The sequence below is a fragment of the Colobus angolensis genome, unplaced genomic scaffold (genome assembly GCF_000951035.1).
Source record: "Colobus angolensis palliatus isolate OR3802 unplaced genomic scaffold, Cang.pa_1.0 Scaffold24, whole genome shotgun sequence".
Taxonomy (NCBI): domain Eukaryota; kingdom Metazoa; phylum Chordata; class Mammalia; order Primates; family Cercopithecidae; genus Colobus; species Colobus angolensis.
In genome coordinates this window covers 4,120,951-4,140,654 of record NW_012115599.1, presented here as the reverse complement: position 1 = coordinate 4,140,654, position 19,704 = coordinate 4,120,951, and the positions used below count along the sequence as shown (strand labels likewise).

General features: G+C 42.9%; 1 protein-coding gene across 2 annotated transcripts in view; it reads left to right on the top strand.

Moving 5' to 3' along the window:
- Positions 1-19,704, top strand: part of ANXA4 (annexin A4) — an 85,219-nt gene that overhangs the window by 35,676 nt on the left and 29,839 nt on the right. For both annotated transcript variants that reach the window (XM_011945254.1, XM_011945253.1), the window contains exons 2-3: positions 3,043-3,097; positions 9,836-9,923. In XM_011945254.1, coding sequence (XP_011800644.1) covers positions 3,089-3,097; positions 9,836-9,923 — 97 coding nt within the window. In that variant the 5' untranslated portion in view covers positions 3,043-3,088. The remainder of the gene's footprint in view (positions 1-3,042; positions 3,098-9,835; positions 9,924-19,704) is intronic.

The window sequence follows — 19,704 nt, the reverse complement described above, 5'->3', positions numbered from 1 at the left end:
TCCCAGGTACTCAGGAGGCTCAGGCAGGAGAATCACTTGAACCCGGGAGGCAGAGGTTGCAGTGAGCCAAGATGGTGCCATTGCACTCCAGCCTGAGCAACAGAGCAACACTCTGCCTCCAAAGAAAAGGAAAGAGAAGTCAGAATGAATCCTTTTTTTTTTTTTTAATGAAATAAGGGGCTCAAGCAATGATTTTTATTGTGGAAAGAGCTTGAAAATTACATTTGTTAAACGTAACTGCACTCCAGCCTGGGCAACAAGAGCAAAACTGTCTCAAAAAAAAAAAAGGAAAGAAAGAAAGAGAAGTCAGAGGGCCAGGTGCAGTGGCTCATGCCTGTAATCCCAACACTTTCGGAGGCTGAGGTGGGCAGATCACTTGAGGTCAGAAGTTCAAGACCAGCCTGGCCAATATGGTGAAATCCTGTCTTGGATTCTTGAAATCCTAACTTGGACTCTACTAAAAATGCAAAAATTAGCTGGGCATGGTAATGCATGCCTGTAATCCCATCTACCAAGGAGGCTGAGACAGAAGATTCGCTTGAACCTGGGAGGCAGAGGTCGCACTGAGCCAAGATTGTGCTGCCGCACTCCAGCCTGGGCAACAGAGCAACACTCTGCCTCCAAAAAAAAGGAAAGAGAAGTCAGAATGAATCCTTTTTTTCTTTTTTTTTAAATGAAATAAGGGGGCTCAAGTAATGATTTCTATTGTGGAAAGAGCTTGAAAATTACGTTTGTTAAAGCTATTTGTCAAAAGATAAAGATGTCTAGTTATGTAAAAAATAAAATTAAAAAATAAATGTGTTGTTTATCTCTCCTGGTAGACTATAAATGCCTTGACAGCAGGTTCATTGTCTTATCCACTGCATTATCTCTTTCAACAGAACAAGTGTGCCTGGAGAGGTGTTGTGAGAGGTCATTTAGGAACATTTGGTGATTGAATGAGTAAATACAGTCCATGAGTCACTACATCTGATAAAGCCTTCCAAACATCCCCCGTATATCATATTCCAGTGCCACACCCTGCCCAGGCCTTTGCCTGTACCCATCTGTTCCTGTAGTCATCTCTCAAGCCTTCTTAACTCCTTCTCCCTCACTCCAGTCTCTCTTTCCAGTTTACCCTAGAGTAAAGTACAGTACCTTGCTAAAGTTTTTCTTTTATTATGGCATTTCTCTGCAAATAACAAAAAGCTTTCCACAGTATTCCCATGACCTGTGGTATGCTGTAAAGCCACACTCCTCAGCCAGGCATGCAAGGCCCATACCATTCAGTTTACTTTGGCTTTTCCAACCTTGTTTCTGAGCCTTCCCTGGAATGAGCCCTCTGCTGTCATGCCCGCATTTCCTCATTATCCCTGAAACTGCAGCTCATTCCCACTCTGCACCTTTGCTCAGGCTGTGCCCCAGGACTAGTTGGTTCTCCCCTTAGTTGAACCCGCAGGTAATAGGGGTCAGTGGGCAATGAATGATGGGAAACAGGGAGAATGAAACTGGAAGGTAAAAAGCAAATGTGATCAAACAAGGCCTAAGTGGTAATCAGGTGGGTTAAGAAGGACTTAGTTATCATCAAAAGGCACGCTGCTTGGTCAGATTATCTAGACCAGTGTTTTTCAAACTACTGTACAGGCAAATATTTGGGGAATCTTGTAAAAATGCAGATTCTGGGAGTAGGTCTGGGGTAGGGATCTGAGATTCTGCTTTTTCTTTCTTTCTTTCTTTTGAGACAGGGTCTCACTCTGTTACCCATACTGGAGTGCAGTGGCATGATCTTGGCTCGCTGCAACCTCTGCCTCCCAGGCTCAAGTGATTCTCCTGCCTCAGCCTCCCAAGTAGCTGGAATTACAGACGTGTGCCACTACCCCCCAGCTAATTTTTATATTTTTAGTAGAGATGGGGTTTCACCATGTGGGCCAGGCTGGTCTCAAACTCCTGACCTCAAATGATCCACCTGCCTCAGCCTCCCAAAGCGCTGGGATTATAGGCATGAGCCACCGTGCCCAGCCAGATTCTGCATTTTTAACAAGCTCCCAGGAATGCACGTACTCCTGGTTCTTGGATGACTCTTTGAGTATCAAAGATCTAACTAAATTCTGAGAAAAGGAGCCTTATCCAGGTGGTTTGCGCCTGTAGTCCCAGTGACTCGGGAGGCTGAGGCAGGAGGATCGCTTGAGTCCAGGAGTTCGAGGCTGCAGTGGGCTATGATTGCACCACTACACTCCAGCCTGGACATGGAGGGAGACCCTGACTCAAAAAAAACAAGAAAAGAGCAGGTGCCTTGTTCATATGACTTAGATATGGGAACAGGAGGTGGTGGGCTGCCGTTAGGGAACTGTTTATATATCACGAGAACTCCACAAGAGTCCTAGGCTACAATGAAGACATTTCGTGCATTCTAAACAACTGAAAGAAATGTGTGATGATGATGAAAGAGGGGGTGCTGAAAACCGAGGACACAGTTAAGTGTATAAGCCTGCAGCTTAAAGGGAAGAAACACCTTTAATCCTAGAATAGTGGCAGTAAAAATCACCATTGGGAAATGAAAAGATTCTCATGTTGGTTGGGCTGCTGGCCTGTCATCACACACACACGTACACACACACCCAAACACACTCACACAGATGCACACACAGAGGGGAGGCTGGTATGCTGTACTTTCCTCTGATGCAGTTGGATTATCTCTTTTCTCAAAGGGGGAACCTCTTCTGGTCTGCTATAACATTCAGTTCAGAATCTGTGTCCAGCTTGAGTACAAGTAATGGTACCTTACCCTAACAAAACAATAGGAATCCTTTCTGTCGTGTGTATCTCCAAACAGAAGAACAGGTAGGAAAATATTTTACCAGTATGATAAACTTGACTTTTTTAACAGTTTCTCTAATTACTAGCCCACTCCTTATATCTTTGGCTAATCAGTAACTGGCCTTTTGATTAAGCTGGATGTCATTTCCTCATGGCTTAGCTTCATGCAAACTGCAGGTTATCCTGATAAATGATTTTAATGCCATTTCCTTCATCACAATCATTTCCCCTCTGCTTTTATCACAGAAGAACTTCTGCTTGGGTGACTGAACTCTGATCTTGACCTAGAGTCATGGCCATGGTAAGTTGTGAACTACCTCAACCTTATCTGGTGCCAGCTGCCAACAGGTACAGAATGTGGGCGCAGCGACTGTTAGCTTAAACAAAGCCTTGTTTACTCAACAGAGGGGAGGGAGGAGGACATGAAAAGGCAGATCTATTTCTAAACATCATTTAAATTTCTTTTAGGGGTGGTAAGCAACTTGACCTTGAAAACTGATTCAAAGAGAGAATTATTTGAATTCTTTTAACATCCTGAGAATATAGAAACAAGTTGTAGTTTTCTGTCTACAGAAGCACTACATGTTTATTTTAGAACATTTAAAAAAGGAAAAACTAAAAATTCTGCAGGTTCTACCACCAGAAGAGGACTGCTATCCATATTCTGAGGTAGCCACATCATTTCAGGCTCTTCAAGAGGGGTATTTCCTAACAATATGGGTGTGTCGGCCGCCTCTTGCTTTACACAGTAATCAGACGCCTTGGACCTTGGTTATCTGATCTTTGGAACAAGCATCGAATTGAATCCCTTTGAGAGTTCTGTAAAGTTCAGCTCTGAGGTGGAAGCTGAGCCTCTTAGCTGAAAACATGGCTCTACCTAAGGCTGGCCATCTGCTCTCCTTCTCTCACCCAAATATGTTTCTGAATAGACAAGTAATTCTGGTCCATGGTCTTCTGGAGGAAGCAATAATAGAAGTGGAAATCTTACACCTAGAGAGGAACTGGAGAGCCTGCCAGCTTGAGATGCCTTCCTTTAGGAAGATGGATGTGTAAAGTGAATTATCCTGAACAAAGAGTAATATACTCTTAATTTTTTTTTTTTTTTGCATTAGATGTTCCAGAAATTTCTTCATGATCTCTGACAGTCAAAGGCTTATTCATGTGTGTCCCAAATCTCTCATGCTTTAGTTTAAAATCAGTTTCTTGCTGATTGATTCTCCCTGGCCATGGAGAATTTTTAAAAAATATTTATTTATTTTTTATTTTATTTATTTATTTTTATTTATTTATTTTTTTTGAGACAGAGTCTCCCTCTGTTGCTCAGGCTGGAGTGCAGTAGTGCTATCTCGGCTCACTGCAAGCTCCGCCTCCCGGTTCACGCCATTCTCCTGCCTCAGCCTCCCGAGTAGCTGGGACTACAGGCAACCACCACCAGGCCCGGCTAATTTTTTGTATCTTTTAGTAGAGATGGGGTTTCACCTTGTTAGCCAGGATGGTCTTGATCTCCTGACCTCGTGATCCACCCACCTCGGCCTCCCAAAGTGCTGGGATTACAGGCATGAGCCACCGAGCCTGGCCTATTTTTATTTTTTATAGGGATGAGGGGCTCGCTCTGTTGCCCAAGCTGTTCTCAAACTCCTGGCTTCAAGCAATCCTCCCACCTTGGCCTCCCAAAGTGCTGGGATTACAGGCGTGAGCCACTGTGCCTGGCCAACATGGAGAATATTTATTCAGAAATGCTTATGGTGCCCCTACTTTGTGTCAGATGTGGTACTAGGACTCAGAATTAATGAGATGCTTTTCCTGTCTTCAGTAGGCTCACAGCTTTCCTACAAATGAAGACTGTAATCAAGTGGCCCTTTGTGTGCTTTCCACTCTAGGAAAATTACCTCAGTTGCTCTCATCTTTCCTCCTAAAACCTGTTTTTCTGTCATGACTATTATTTATTAGACAGATAAAGGACATTTTAAAAAGAAAACCACATTATCCAGTCACGACATTGGAAACACCAACTATTTGCCATTATTTTATTTTAGACTTTACTCATATGTATAATGATTTTTCAATAAGAGTAATAAGAGGATAAACAACAGTTTTATAGCCTTTCTTTTCCTCTACTTAGTATAGGAAACAAGTTATGTATTCACTCTGATCTTATGCTTTACCTCTTCTCTATGCTAATGAGATAATGTAATGTTTATATTACATTTCATATCATTAAAATTATTTACTCTAGTGGTTATGTTTTAATTTTCTTCTTAATTTTTTTATTTTTATTTTTTTTTGAGACAGAGTCTCAATCTGTTGCCCAGGCTGGAGTGCAGTGGCGTGATCTCGGCTCACTACCACCTCCGCCCTGGGTTCAAGCGATTCCCCTGCTTCAGCCTCCCAAGTAGCTGGGATTACAGGTGCCCACCACCACACCCAACTAATTTTTTGTATTTTTAGTAGAGACAGGGTTTCACCGTGTTGGCCAGGCTGGTCTCAAACTCCTGACCTCATGATCCACCCACCTCAGCCTCCCAAAGTGCTGGGATTACGGGTGTGAGCCACCGCGCCCTGCTTTCTTCTTAATGTTTAAAAAATTTGCCGAATTCTCTACAATATGTTTTTAAATCATTGTATTCAAGGTTTTAAAACATGTTTTATGGAGGTATAATTTGCATATAGTGAAATGCACATCCTTTAAGGTTACTGGTCGATAAGTTTTGACAAATGTATATACCCACATAACCTACTCGTGTATCGAGGTAGGACATTTTATTGTTCCCAGAAGCTCCTCCAAGCCCCTTTCGTATCAACTCCCCTTCCCACCCTCCACTCGACACAGGCAATGCAACTGCTGTTCTGAGTGTTATCATAAGTTAATTTTGCCTGTTCTAGAACATCCTATAAATGGAATCATAGAGTTGGTACTATTTTGTGTCTGACTTCTTTTTCTAGGCATTATATTCTTTTGCAATTCATCCGTGTTGTTGCATCAGTAGTTTGTTCCTCCATTCCTTTTTTTGCTCATTAGTATTCCATTGTATTGTATTCCATTCTTTTTGGCATATATCTTCTTCATTATTAATGTAATAACAACATCTCATCGATTGTGATATGGCACCTATTTTTATCTATTCAGTTTCATCATTCCTTCCTGTATCCTCTCTGTTTCCTTTGCCTGCTATCACAATGGGCCCTCCTGGGACAGAATTCCGTATCTTCCCAGAATGGATAATGGTATATTATACTCTGAAATTTAATCAATATGGGTATTTATCCTGCTAACAGGGAACACATTTCTTGATCTTTTTCCTGGAGAAAAAGAGTCACTAAGAATGCTAACTGGTAAACAGAACCACCCTTGCCAATTCCTCTATCGATTCACCTTGTTGTATATTAATCCTAATCCCACAGTAGTGTCCCTCAGCAATGTAGTTTGCTTAATAGTTGAATGCAGTGTTTGAGTGCCATCCAAAAATTTTTCAATATGGGAGTTCCAAAAGAACCTTGTGAAACATTCAACTCAGAAAGCTGTCTCATGCTAGGGCCAAAGGCCATGTTGGAATTCTGACAGCAAGTCACCAATTTGCGTATTACTACTGATATATAATAGAAGAAAAGAAGTAAAGTACCTCTGTTAGTTTCTTGAAGCTGCCAAAACAAAGTGGGTGCCTTAGAATAATAGAAATGTGTTGCCTCACAGTTCTGGAGGCCAGAAACCCAAAGCAAGGTGTCAGCAGGGCTGTGCTCCCTTTCACACCTGTGCAGAAGCCTTCTGGGCCTCTTCCTAGCTTCTGGGGGTTTGCTGGCAATCCTAGCTATTCCTTGGCTTGCTGCTGCATAACTTCCGTCTCTGCCTTTGTCATACGGTGCTTGCCCCTTTTATCTCTGTCTTCTCATATCCACATCTTCTTATAATGACACCAGTCATATTGGATCAGGGGCCCACCCTACTCCAGTATCACCTCATCTTAACTGATTAATCTGCAGTGGCCCCATTTCCAAATAAGGTCACATTCTGAGGTGCTGGAGGTTAGGACTTCAATGTGTCTTTTTTGTGGGGGAGATACAATTCATCCAATAACAGTGCCCAAGGAAATTGATGTCATACATTTCTACGTTCCTCTGTCAGACGTAAAAGGGTGATGACCAAGTGCTAAATGTTTACCATATCCAGGACATGAAAGCCTGGTCTTGCAGCAGAGAAGGCCTATGCCCTGGGTACCTGAGGACTTGGACGGGCTTGATGTGGGCCACTATGGGCCTGAGAGGTCCAGGCCAGGGTGGTCTAGTGCAGTAAACTCAAGTCAGGCTCACTAGAGAACTGCACTAAGGGTATAAAAATCCTCCATTCCTTTAGATGGCCCATATTACATTCTTGGATCCAATTAGATTATCAGAAAACTTTAACTCTATTCCACACCGTTTTTGCCACCTTGCACAAATGCTCCATCCTAGATTCTGCTTTGGCATTACCCCATAGGCTTGTGTGGAGGTATAATACAAGAAATAGATGAAATAATCTCATTATTTTATTTATTATGGAGGCACAGCTGAAGTCCTCTTTGATGATGATGATGATGATGATGATTCTGAGTTTTTGTTTTAGTGTTTACTTTTTTCTGGGTTTTGTGCTAAGTACATTCCCATATTATCCTGTTTCTGTGAGTTATCATTATTCCCAACATACAAGTGAGAAAAATGAAATGTCCCCAGGCCACACAGCTAGAAAGAGGTAAAGATAAGATTCATACCCCACTCCAGTGCTTATGCTCCTTCCCACTAAGCTTCTTAGACCAAGCGCCAGCTACTCCCTAATTCCTCAGCCTCTGGACAGTGCTCAATCCTGGATTTCCTATGAGCTCAAGGACCGCCCCTTCTCAGCCATCCTTTCTGGGCTCTCCTGTCTTGGACCTGTACTGTTGGAGAGACCCAGGCTTATCCTAAGTTCCTGTCCCTATTTTCACTTTCTTTCCAGGTCATCTCATCGAGTACCACCCAAATGCTGATGCGTCCTAACTTTATTATGCTGGATGTGACCTCTAGACTTATATTGTGTAACCAATTGTCTTTTTGACAATTCCACTGGGATATTTAATGGACATCCCAAACTTAACATTTCCAACATAGAACCTCTAAATCCCACCCCACACTGCTACCCTAAATCTAGTAGTCTTCCTCCGGTTTTCCCCGTCTGGGTAAATGATACCCAGCTGCTCAGGGGAAAAGATTTAGAGTTATACTTGATTCTTTTTTTTCCTCACCTCCCACGTCAGTCCATCAGCAAGTTTTGTCGCCTTTGCTCCAAAACATGTGCTGAGCTGTCTGTTCTCCTGTTTATTTCCATCTTAACTATTTCACCCTAGTCTAGCTCATATCCCACCCCCGGATCTCGGCCCAGGCTCTCAGATAGTCTCTGCATCTCCCTACAGCAGCCCAGGGGATCTTTTAAATCGATAAGTCAGATCATGTGTCCCCATCTCCTTGCTCAAAACCTGTCGGTGGCTTTCTACTGCACTTCCAAAATACAAACTCCTTACCTGGCCTGAAGGGCTGCCTTGCTCTGGTCCCAGCCCACCTCTCTGATTTCCTTCTTTTTTATTTTTAGTTCATTTATTTAAATATTTTTATTATGGAAAACTTTAAACATATATGAAAGTAAACAGAATACTATAAGGAACCCCTTTGTGTACCTGTCAATAATTATTAACTCATCGTCACTCTTGTTTTTTGTCTTTTTTTGAGACAGGGACTCACTCTGTCGCCCAAATTGGAGCACAGTGGTGCGCTCTCGGCTCACTGCAGTCTCCACCTCCTGGGCTCAAGAGATCCTCCCACCTCAGCATCCTGAGTAACTGGGACTACAGGCCTGTGCCACCATGCATAGCTAATTTTTTGGTATGTTTTTGTAGAGATGAGGTTTCACCATGTTGCCCCCTCTGGTCTCAAAGTCCTGGGCTCAAGAGATCCGCCCGCCTCAGCCTCCCAAAGTGCTGGGATTGCTGGAGTGAGTCACCATATCCGGCCTGTTTCTTCTTTATCTCCACTTCCTCCCCTTTCTCTCCACCTGTGTGATTTGGAAGCGAACCCAAGACATCTTATCATTTCATCTGTAAACTATTTCAGTAGATTAAACCTCTTTTCAAAATGAAATATCACCATAATGCCATTCTTATACCTAAAAATGTTAAAACCAAGTCCTTAGTGTCATCAAATGTCAAGTCAATGTTCAAATTTTCATTGTCTCATAAATGTCTTTTGTTTTTTACTGTTTAATTTAGGATCCAAATTATGGTACTACAGGTTCACATTATGATCATTGATGTTCCTTTTCAATGTCTTTTAAACTGCAGTTCCCTTCCATCTCTCTCTTTAAATTCTCCTTGCCATTTATTTGTCAAAGAAACTAGGTCGTTTGTTAAGTGCGGTGTCTCAGAGTCTGGATTTTGCTGACTGCAACCCTTTGGTGTGGTTTAATATTCTCCTTTCTCCTATTTACTGTAAATTTGTTTTTGGCTCTAGAGGCTTGATTGGATTCAGGTTTGATATTTTTCCCTTTTAGGGGGAACAGGATTCCACAGTGATGTAGTTCATCTTCCCCTCCCCTCCTTGCCCACCAACTTGAGCCACACTGGCCTGTTCTCCCTACAAACTAGTTCCGGCCTCAGGGCCTTTGCAGGAGCTGTTTCCTCTGCCCATAACCCTTGCCTCCATGTTTGCATGGGCAACTGCTTCATCTCATTCAGCTCTTAACCTCAATGTCACTCCTCAGAATGGGCCTGCAAGACTTCTCTATCTGCTTCACAGCACTGCTCACCCCCAGGCAGTTTATGGAATTGAGAATTGTTGGCTTGTTCACTGTCTGCCTCCCATGAGCTAAAGCATCAGTCCCGGGGAGCAAGAGCTCCATTTTTCACGGTCACTGCCATATCCCTAGAACCTAGAATACTGTCTAGGCTATGGTCAGTGCTCAGCAAATGTTTGCCGAATGAGATGACTCCGTGTTGGTAAGAGGCTGCCTCTCAGTAACATCACTGTCTTTTGTGCTCAGGCAACCAAAGGAGGTACTGTCAAAGCTGCTTCAGGATTCAACGCCGTGGAAGATGCCCAGACCCTCAGGAAGGCCATGAAAGGGCTTGGTAAGTGTCCTGCCGGAAGTGAATTCTCCTGCGTGCATTGCACATCACAGGGTCACACAGGAGGGTGCCATTTCTGCTGGCCATCACGTGGGTCTTCCTTTAATAAAACACAAGGGAGGCTGGGTGGCTCATGCGTGTAATCTCAGCACTTTGGGAGGCTGAGGTGGGCGGATCACTTGAGGCCAAAAGTTTGAGACAAGCCTGGCCAACATAGCAAGATCCCATCTAGACTAAAAATAAAAAAATTAGCCAAGCATGGTGGCACACACCTGTAATCCCACCTACTTGGGAGGCTGAGGGAGGAGAATCACTTGAACCCAGGAGGCAAGGTTGCACTGAGCTGAGATCTCACCATGGCACTCCAGCCTGGTAGACAGAGTGAGACTCCATCTCAAAAAAGAAAGAAAGAAAGAGGGAAAGAAGGGAAGAAGGAAGGAAGGAAGGAAGAGAAGGAAGGAGGGAGGGAAAGAAAACACATGGGATAAGTTGAGAAAAGTTGGGACAAATTGGATGGGGAGGGGCATTAGTTCTTCACTTTAATAAAGAATGATACATTTAATATACTCATTATGGATTTCCCCTATTGTTTAAACCTGCTTTGAATTACAACATCGGCCGGGAGCGGTGGCTCAAGCCTGTAATCCCAGCACTTTGGGAGGCCGAGGTGGGTGGATCACAAGGTCAGGAGATCGAGACCATGCTGGCTAACACGATGAAACCCCATCTCTACTAAAAATACAAAAAAATTAGCCAGGTGTGGTGGCGGGCACCTGTACTCCCAGCTACTCGGGAGGCTGAGGCAGGAGAATGGCATGAACCCAGGAGGCGGAGCTTACAGTGAGCCAAGATCGTGCCACTGCACTCCAGCCTGGGAGACAGAGCGAGACTCCGTCTCAAAAAAAAAGAATTACAACATCATGAATCTGCATATTAAATTTTAGAAATGCATTTGTTTTCCAATTAGTGCTGGTATGTATATAGTGCCATAGATTTACAAAGCACTTTCACAAACATTATCTCATTGGATACATGCAACAACCTGTGATTTAGTGGAAGCAACTATTCCTATTGTCATTTTAGCCCCATTTTACACATGTGAAACTGAGACCCAGAGAGGCCAAGTAACTCACCAAGTCACATAGTGAGTGAAACTGAGCCATGGCTCACACTAGACAGATCCCATCTCAAGCTCCGGGTCATCAGCGCTAAGTCCACAGTCTTGCCTTGAGTCCCTCTGCTTGTTGCTGTGGTGATAGACACAGCTGTGACAGCACTGACATGCAATGTGTGGAATTAAATGTGAGAAGGCTGGTGAAGCAGCCTTGTTGTCTGGGGTAAATACCAAGGTTTTTGGTATCATGGCCAAGGAGATTGAGGTTGCAGACACACACACACACACAATGAGTTTGGAGCAGGAGTTTAATAGGCAAAAGAAAAGAATAGCTCTCCATCACGGAGAGGGGTCCCAAGCAGGTTGCCAAGTGGTAGTAAAATTGTCAGGGTTTTTATAAACGGGCTACTGAGGAGGGGGCTCTGAGGAGGGAATGTCTTATCCTCCTAGGGCCCAGTGGTTAGTTGGGACCAGGTGTGCTATGTCTATAGGGCAGAGTTTTTTCTATCAGCTCTTATCCCATTCTCCGACCACATAGATGGACCCTTAGTCTGTGTTTCTTTGTCTTGCTTACCTGGGAGGGAGAGTTTCTGTGTCTGCTCCCACACATCATCTTGCAGCTGCAGGCATCCCCTCAGTCTGTTTTTAGTTTCTCTATCTTAGTGCACCTAAAGGGAATGGAATATGCTTATTAAGACCCACTGTTTTACTGGGGCCCATTGTGTAAGTGTGAAGTTTGGTGATTACCCAGGAGACTTCCTCCTGTCTTTCTGTGCTCAACCCATCTTCTCTGTGTTTTACAGCCTCAACTTTCAGGCTAGAGAAGCGCTTTTTTTGAACTGCATGAGATTAGAAAGAGAGCTATTTTTCAGCTGCTTTTTGTTAAAAGGAAAGTTTTCTGCCAGGGACTCAGTTTTTTAGGTAGACTGTCTATCTAAATAATTTCTGACTCCTATACCATATTTCCCCCCTCAGAAATGGAATCCCTAACTGCCGCTAGGGGAAACCGGGTGACATTTCTTCTGGCTCCACTGCTAGAGAGTGGTGTTGTGTGGGGAACAGCAGCTGGGGCTTCCTCCGGGGCTGATTTAAGGGTCCTTCGTAGGAGGGCAGTTTCATTTTCGGCTCCATTTGCAGCACCATCTGAAGCTTGATGGTTTCTAGACGAGAAGAGATAAACTTTACAAGGAGGTTTAGAATATAGGTTCCAAATATGAGTATTAAGACGACTATTATTAATGGGGGCACGATAGGCCGTAACCATGACAACAGAGTTTATTTGATACCCATAAGCCATTCAGATGGGTTGTGCTGTTGTAAGTGGGTATGTGGGGCTTGGCTTTGTTTAGCTTCCTTGGTCTTACTTTCCCAAAAAAGAGGGAAACCTTGCGGTTATAGTTTACCTGGCAGGATTTGTAGGATAATTGCCCAGAACTAGAACATGTTTCCAGATTTTTCTATCACCCATGCCTTTCTGTTTTCTCTGAGCTGCAGCCAGAGATTGCTGGTTGGTTGACAGGAATAAGCAGGGATAGTTTAAAATGTCGGCAAGAACTTAAAAACAACTAATGAGACTACAAGTTAATAACAGAGGTATGATAAGTTTTAAAACATAATTTTTCTTTCTCTTGTCTTCATTTTTGTTAAAAACAATCTATGATAGGACTGGGCTGTTTGTAAACCAGACTTCAGTCCTATACTTGGCCTAATTATTTGCATAAAGTACAGCAAGAATAATCATCTTTACACAGGCCTTTTAGATTGGCTTTGATGGAACCTTGTTCTATGAGGAATTTTAGATAGGACTTTTTAAAGCCAAGCCCAGCCATGGGTTTGTACTTTTAAATACCTGTGAGTTGGATAAGTTATTTTCCTTCTTGAAGTTCCAGAAGCATGGGGTTCCTAGGCCTGTTAGAAAGTGACATTCTTTACTCACCGCAGGTCGGAACCCGGTATGGAGACTGTGTAGACAGGTATGAGGACAGTTTTCCCCAGGGCTTTTTATTGGCTCAGCAAGTTAAGCTTGATTCCTTAAAGGGAAACATACCCTTCTAGTCAAAGCCTTGGTAAAACAACCAGTTTTTCCAATTGTGTTTTTGTTGCAAGAGAAAATGGATTATTGCTGCACTGATTCAAACAACTATACTGTTGTAATTTAAGAATATTTATAACTAGTTTCCAAATTCTAGAGGAATTAGGCAGAGAGAAATAAACATGCTCCAAACTTTGCCTATAGTAGTACACTTTGCTTAGTTATCAAAGGCTATAGCTAAAGACAAATTTTTTTGACTATAAAAAATAAAATAAGGATTAGCCATGTTCTAAGCATAAATGAGGAATATTGCTTTAGTTTTCTATTAGTTTAGTTCATTCCATTAACTTTTGTTTTGTTTGATATTTATGAATCCTGTACATTTTTTGGTCATGACAAACCTGCATTGGAGAGAACTTGTTAAAGTCCCACGGCTTGATTATAAACCATCTTTTGAAGAGAATTAAAACAAAACGACAATTGTCTGTAAATGACAAAATGTCCAGTTTGGATAGTCAGAAATACAATTAACAAAGAAATTTGGTTATTTTTGTGGTTTTCAAAAATCCAGCATAACAAGCTTAATTGTAATAGCACACATTCAGACACTAGAACCACAGACATCCCATACAGTTTTGGAACACATGTTAATATTATCCCCTAAAATATAACCTGAAGAGTATTAGACATCATTTTGATAATTTTATGTACCTCAACATGTTAAATAATTCTGTTTACCTCTCCTCTAGATGCTTCAGGGGTCCTCTGCAGGACCCAAAAGCCAGGGGTTAGGAAAGACAACCTTGAAACTAAAGTTTGACTTTGGGAAGCCTGTTAAGTATATTTAAAATTTAAAACACTTGATGTTATGAAATAGACTTTTAGATTACCGTAAGTTTTTTGTTTTTGCCAAAATGATGAGCCAGAAATTTAAAAAAGCAAAAACCATTCATTCTTTTCTATTCCATGAAACTCCTGTGTTAAGAGAGAAAGTTAAATTTTACCTTTGCATTAGTTTACTATTAATGTTAACCTTAATTTTAAATGAAACATTATAGACAATCCTATTTAATTTTAACCAGTTTGACCACGAAGTGAGATTTTCACATACCTGTTATAGCCCTTGACAAGTTTTGCTAAAGAGTGGATTAGCATTTTAAGAAAACCTTGCTGTGTTTTTATTTCAGTGATTAATTTACAGGAAAAAAACATACAGTGCCCTTTTGATTTAGTCAATATGTTCACACACAGAGTTTTCTTTGCAAGATTAATTTTTACAAATTTTTTTACAATTTGCTTTTTACAATAAGACAATTCTTTATTTCTAAGCAAAATATACATTTCTAAGCAAAATATACATTTCTAAGCAAATATACATTTCTAAGCAAAATATACATTTCCATGCCTTCTTATAATCTTTAAATAAAAACATCTTTTACTGTTTTTACACACTTTGCATGCAATTCCATGTTCAGTAGTTTCAATCACATGTTATAATGGTAACTTTTAGTAATTTTTAACTTTAATGTAAAACCTGTTAGGTTGTTTTAATTATGTGCAAGATGTAGATAAAGTTTGACTCCTTTCAGCATAGTTAGGGGCATGGTTACTTCCATATGTTCCCAGGCCCTACCAATTGTGAAGCAGGCAAGTTGACAGTTTTTAAAGGCTAAAGAAGCAGTTTATGGCTGGGCTCAGTGACTCGTGCCTGTAATCCCAGCACTGTGGGAGGCTGAAGCAGGTGGATCACCTGAGGTCAGGAGATCGAGACCATCCTGGCCAAGATGGTGAAACCCCGTCTCTACAAAAAATACAAAAATTAGCTGGGTGTGGTGGCAAGTGCCTGTAATCGCAGCTACTCAGGAGGCTGAGGCAGGAGAATCGCTTGAACCAGGGAGTCAAAGGTTGCAGTGAGCCAAGATTGCGCCACTGCACTCCAGTCATGGCGATAGAGCAAGACTGCATCTCAAAAAAAAAAAAAAAAAAAAAAGCAGTTTACAACCTTAGCAAACCTAGTATTTGAGCTGCATAATTTAGACCACATTTTTATACCTTGAAGACATTTTTATTTTACCAATAATTCCTGAGACTCTTTTTATTTTTAAAGATTGAAGTCACATGAACTGAAAGGTACCACAGCTTTTATTTTTCCCTTAAAAATATTTGATTTAAGCACTTATTTTTCTTAGGCCAATTACGTAGAGTTCCTTTTTTAAATAGACATTCACAAGTAGCACATATATAACCACACAGACAAAAGGAAGAAGATCCAGTAGTTATAAGATTTTGCATAATGTCCCAGTTGGATTATTGGCCTCCGAGTGAGATTCTTTAAGAACAGAACTAGGAATACAGTTTCCAGGGCCTAATAAGCAAGCATAGGGAAGACAAAGACAGATTTTGAGAGGTGTTTATTCCCTTTAATTCTAGAGGCTCCATGAGGAAAACAGATTTTTTCCTAAAATGGGATTTGTGGCACCTTTTCTGTTTCCCCAAGGAGTCCCAGGCCACCAGAAGTCATTCTAGGTAGACCAAGAGTGGCAAGACACAGTAAAAAAAAAAAAGCAATTCAGGCGACTGAGAAAAAAATCTTTTCCAGGAAAAGAAGATTTATGAAGAGAAAAACATAAAGGCCTTTTAAATATAACCATAGCTTGGATATCCACTTTTAATTGAGCTGAATGTTCTTTAAGAAAATCCTTTTTCATTAATGAAAACTTTACAGAGAATGCAAACAGTAATTCTTATTATTTCTTTTACCCAGTTTGCTCCACTTACCTGTTCACAATCATGTTTAGGTTCTCCAATTTTCTTTGGGAGAAAGTGTCTGGGCTCAGGCAAAGGTAGGTTTTCAACTGGACTGCAGATCCCTTTAGCAGCAAAGCTTGGTATTTGAGAAGCCAATTGTTTGTTAGCCAGTGACTTTCCTTAGAGGACAACAGTCCTGTTACATTGTGTGGGGTTAAACAGTTATTTCCTATGGTTAACCCAGTGGCCTCTGCACCCAGCAAAGCCTCTACTGTAACTGCTTGGAGGCAGGCTGACCATCCTTTGGCCACCAAGTTTTAAGTTCCTTGCTTAAGTAACTCATTGGCTGTTGAGCTGGACCTTAAGCCTTAGTTAAAAACTTCCAGGGCCATTTCCTTCCTTTTTGTTGCATAGAGACTGAATGCTTTCTCCATGGAAAGACTGAGGGCTGGTATGTTATGTTATGTCATGTCATGTCATGTCATGTCATTTTTTGAGACGGAGTCTCGCTCTGTCGCCCAGGCTGGAGTGCAGTGGCGCGATCTCGGCTCACTGTAAGCTCCGCCTCCCGGGTTCACGCCATTCTCCTGCCTCAGCCTCCCGAGTAGGTGGGACTACAGGCGCCCGCCACCACGCCCGGTTAATTTTATTGTCTTTTTAGTAGAGTCGGGGTTTCACCGTATTAGCCAGGAAGGCTTGGTTTAGCTGGTTAAAGACTTTTTGAGCCTTAGGTTCCCAAAAAAGAGAGCGGTGAGTTTTAACTGTTTGAGTTTCTTTCTTTTTTTTTTTTTTTTTTTGTTTTGAGACGAAGTCTCGCTCTGTGGCCCAGGCTGGAGTGCAGTGGCAGGATCTCAGCTCACTGTAAGCTCCGCCTCCCGGGTTCACGCCATTCTCCTGCCTCAGCCTCCCGAGTAGCTGGGACTACAGGCGCCCGCCACCTCGCCCGGCTAGTTTTTTGTATTTTTTTAGTAGAGGCGGGGTTTCACCGTGTTAGCCAGGATGGTCTCGATCTCCTGACCTCGTGATCCACCCGTCTCGGCCTCCCAAAGTGCTGGGATTACAGGCTTGAGCCATCCCGCCCAGCCTGAGTTTCTTTTATGAGGCAGTATAAAGGGCGAGCCATTTCCCTGTGCCCAGGTACTCACGGTTTACAAAATCTAGTTAATGCCCAAGAATTTTCCTAACTATCAAAGGAAATGGGCCTAATCCTTTCCTCACCTGGTGCTCTGGTCCCTTCTGATAAGACTAGAACTAGGTACTTTACTGAAGTCTGACAGAGCTGAACTTTAGATTTTGAGACTCTATACTCCCTTTCAGCTAAGAAATGGAGTTGAGTCTTAGCGTCTTCCTGAGCCTTCCTTGTTTGGGGCACAGAGGAAAGTGTCATCTACACACTGCAAGACCCTGAGCTGAGGACAGGAGAACTTAGAAGGGTCCTTTGACAGTGCTTGTCCAAACAAATGAGGGCTGTTTTGAAATCCCTGAGGCAGCACCATCCATGTTAACTGCGTGGTCTGGCCAGAGGGATCCTTACAGGCAAACAGGTATTGAGAGTCAGGATGTAACAGTATGCAGAAAAAGGCATCCTTTAAATCTAGGACTATAAACCATTTAGTTCCTTTAGGTATTTGAGTCAGCAAGGTGTGGGCTTTAGGGACTACTGGCTGCATTGGGACTATGGCCTATTAACGAGGCAGAGGTCCTGAACTAGTCTCCATGCCCCCTTGGGTTTTTGCACTCCTCGTATAGGGGTGTTGCAAGGACTGTTACAGGGTCTGAGGAGGCCCTGCATTTTTAGGTTATTAATAATAGCTTCTAGCCCTTTTCTGGCCTCTGGCTTTAGAGGACATTGTCTCTGGTTAGGGAAAGAAGTGGGATTTTTAAGGTGGATCTGAACTGGCCTAGCAGTTTTAGCTTGACCTATTCTTCCTCGAGTTGCCCACACTTCTGGATTAATATTGGCTTTCACTAAGGGAAGACAAAGAGTTTGTCCTGGGGCCATGAGGACTCTGGGCCCATGCGGGCTAAAATGTCTCTACCTAATAAAGGAGTGGAACTTTCAGGCATAGTTAAGAAGGCATGTGTAAATAATAAGTCCCCCCAACTACAGCTAAGGGATTGAGAGAAATATTGGGTTAGAGTCTTTCCAGAGACACCCACCATGGTTGTGCTATGGGAAGAGGGGAGGCCTGGATTGTACAAGAGAACAGAGAGACTGGCTCCAGTATCCAGGAGGAAGCCCAACCTCCTCTCTTCAATTTCCAGAATCACCCGGGGCTCCTGAGCAGCGATGGCAGTCTGAGCCACTGGAGCCAGGGATTTGAGCCCTGGGACCTGTCAGTCCTGCCGGACCATCTGTCAGACCAGTTCTGGACCTAGTGACCTCCATCTTCAGGGGCAGTTTAATATCCATTGGTCTCCACCACAGGCTGGACAGGGTCAAGGTGGCTTTTTCTTGTTGCCTGGGCAATTCTTCTCAAAGTGCCCTGGCTTGCCACACCAGTAGCAATTAGTGGCTGCTTCCTGAGGATCCTGGACTCTGCAAGCCTGCAAAGCAGCCACTCGAGCCTTAATCACTTTCTCTTTTTCTCCTGGGCCTCCTCCCAGTCCCTATGGTAAAAGACTGAGGTGGCCACCTTCAGGAGATCTTCCAATGTACTATCTGGTCCTATAACCTGTTTCTGTGGCTTCCTTCTGATATCAGGAGCTGCCTGCTTTTCAGCTGCAGTGAGGGTTTGGCTTAGAAGCAGCATAACAGCCCTCTATGTGAAGTCAAACACTTGAGTTATATTTTGGATGGTCTCTATCTACCTATTACAGTCATCAGAAAATCGGCCCAAGTCTTCCTTTATTTGTCTACGGTCCTGTAATGAGAAGGGAACATGTACCCTAGAGGTGCCCCTTCCATCTGGCATTTCTTGTAGGGGTAGGAGTGAAACTGGGGCAGTGGGGAGCTTTGGAGATGGTGGAACTGGAGGAGCTGATGGTGCAGTTGGAGGGGGCCCCAGATTAGGAAAACTAGGACTGGGGCACTTAGAAGCTGCCCCCAATGGCTCCTCCAAAACTTGCTCTTCTGACTTAGGGGAATTACTCTCCACAAACCTGCCTGGTATGATTGCTAAGAGAGCTGAGTCAATTGTGCAGTGCTTGCTAAGGTCTGGGTTGTCTCGCAGGGCAAAGAAAGCCTGTGCATAGGGCACCTTGGACCATTTGCTCTCCTGTCTACAGAAAAGATCTAATTGTTGGATAAGATTAAACTCAAGGCTCCCTTCAGCTGTCTATGTCTGTTCCTTCCAGAGACAGTAAGAAGGCCACGTCCTTGTGCAAAAGAAAATGAGCTGCTTTTTCTTCAAAGTTTTAGGGTCAAAGGAGTCCCAGTGCTTCAGAATGCACTCCAGAGGAGTGCCGGCCGAAGATGGCTTGTCACCCATCTGAAAAAGAGACAAGAGTAGAGGTGTTCCTCGGTCTTCTGGTTCTTTTCAATGTGACTCAGGGAGGAGGGGACGCAGTAGGAGCGTCCCCCCAGCTGTTCTCCCTCTGTGGTCCCCAGGTCCCAGCACCATAATTGCAGCCCAGTGGTTGCAGGTGTGACCCCCAAGCATAATACCAGAGGCCCTAATCAATGGGCTAGTCATGTTTACCTGGATGACCTTAGTCATCTGCCTAATAATTGGATAATTACCCTCTGACCTCCTAGACCTGTGTGACCCACGTGGCTTCTTGATAAATGGGTCTCAGGAGAGATTATGTAACTCTTACATTTGAGCAAGGCCCATTAATGGAGGGAGTATACTGGATTGAGCTTTATACTCTGCTATTATGGACCAGACTAGAGAATTTATTCTTAGGTGGTGGTTCTGATAAACTTCCAGATATAAAATCCCCTTTCT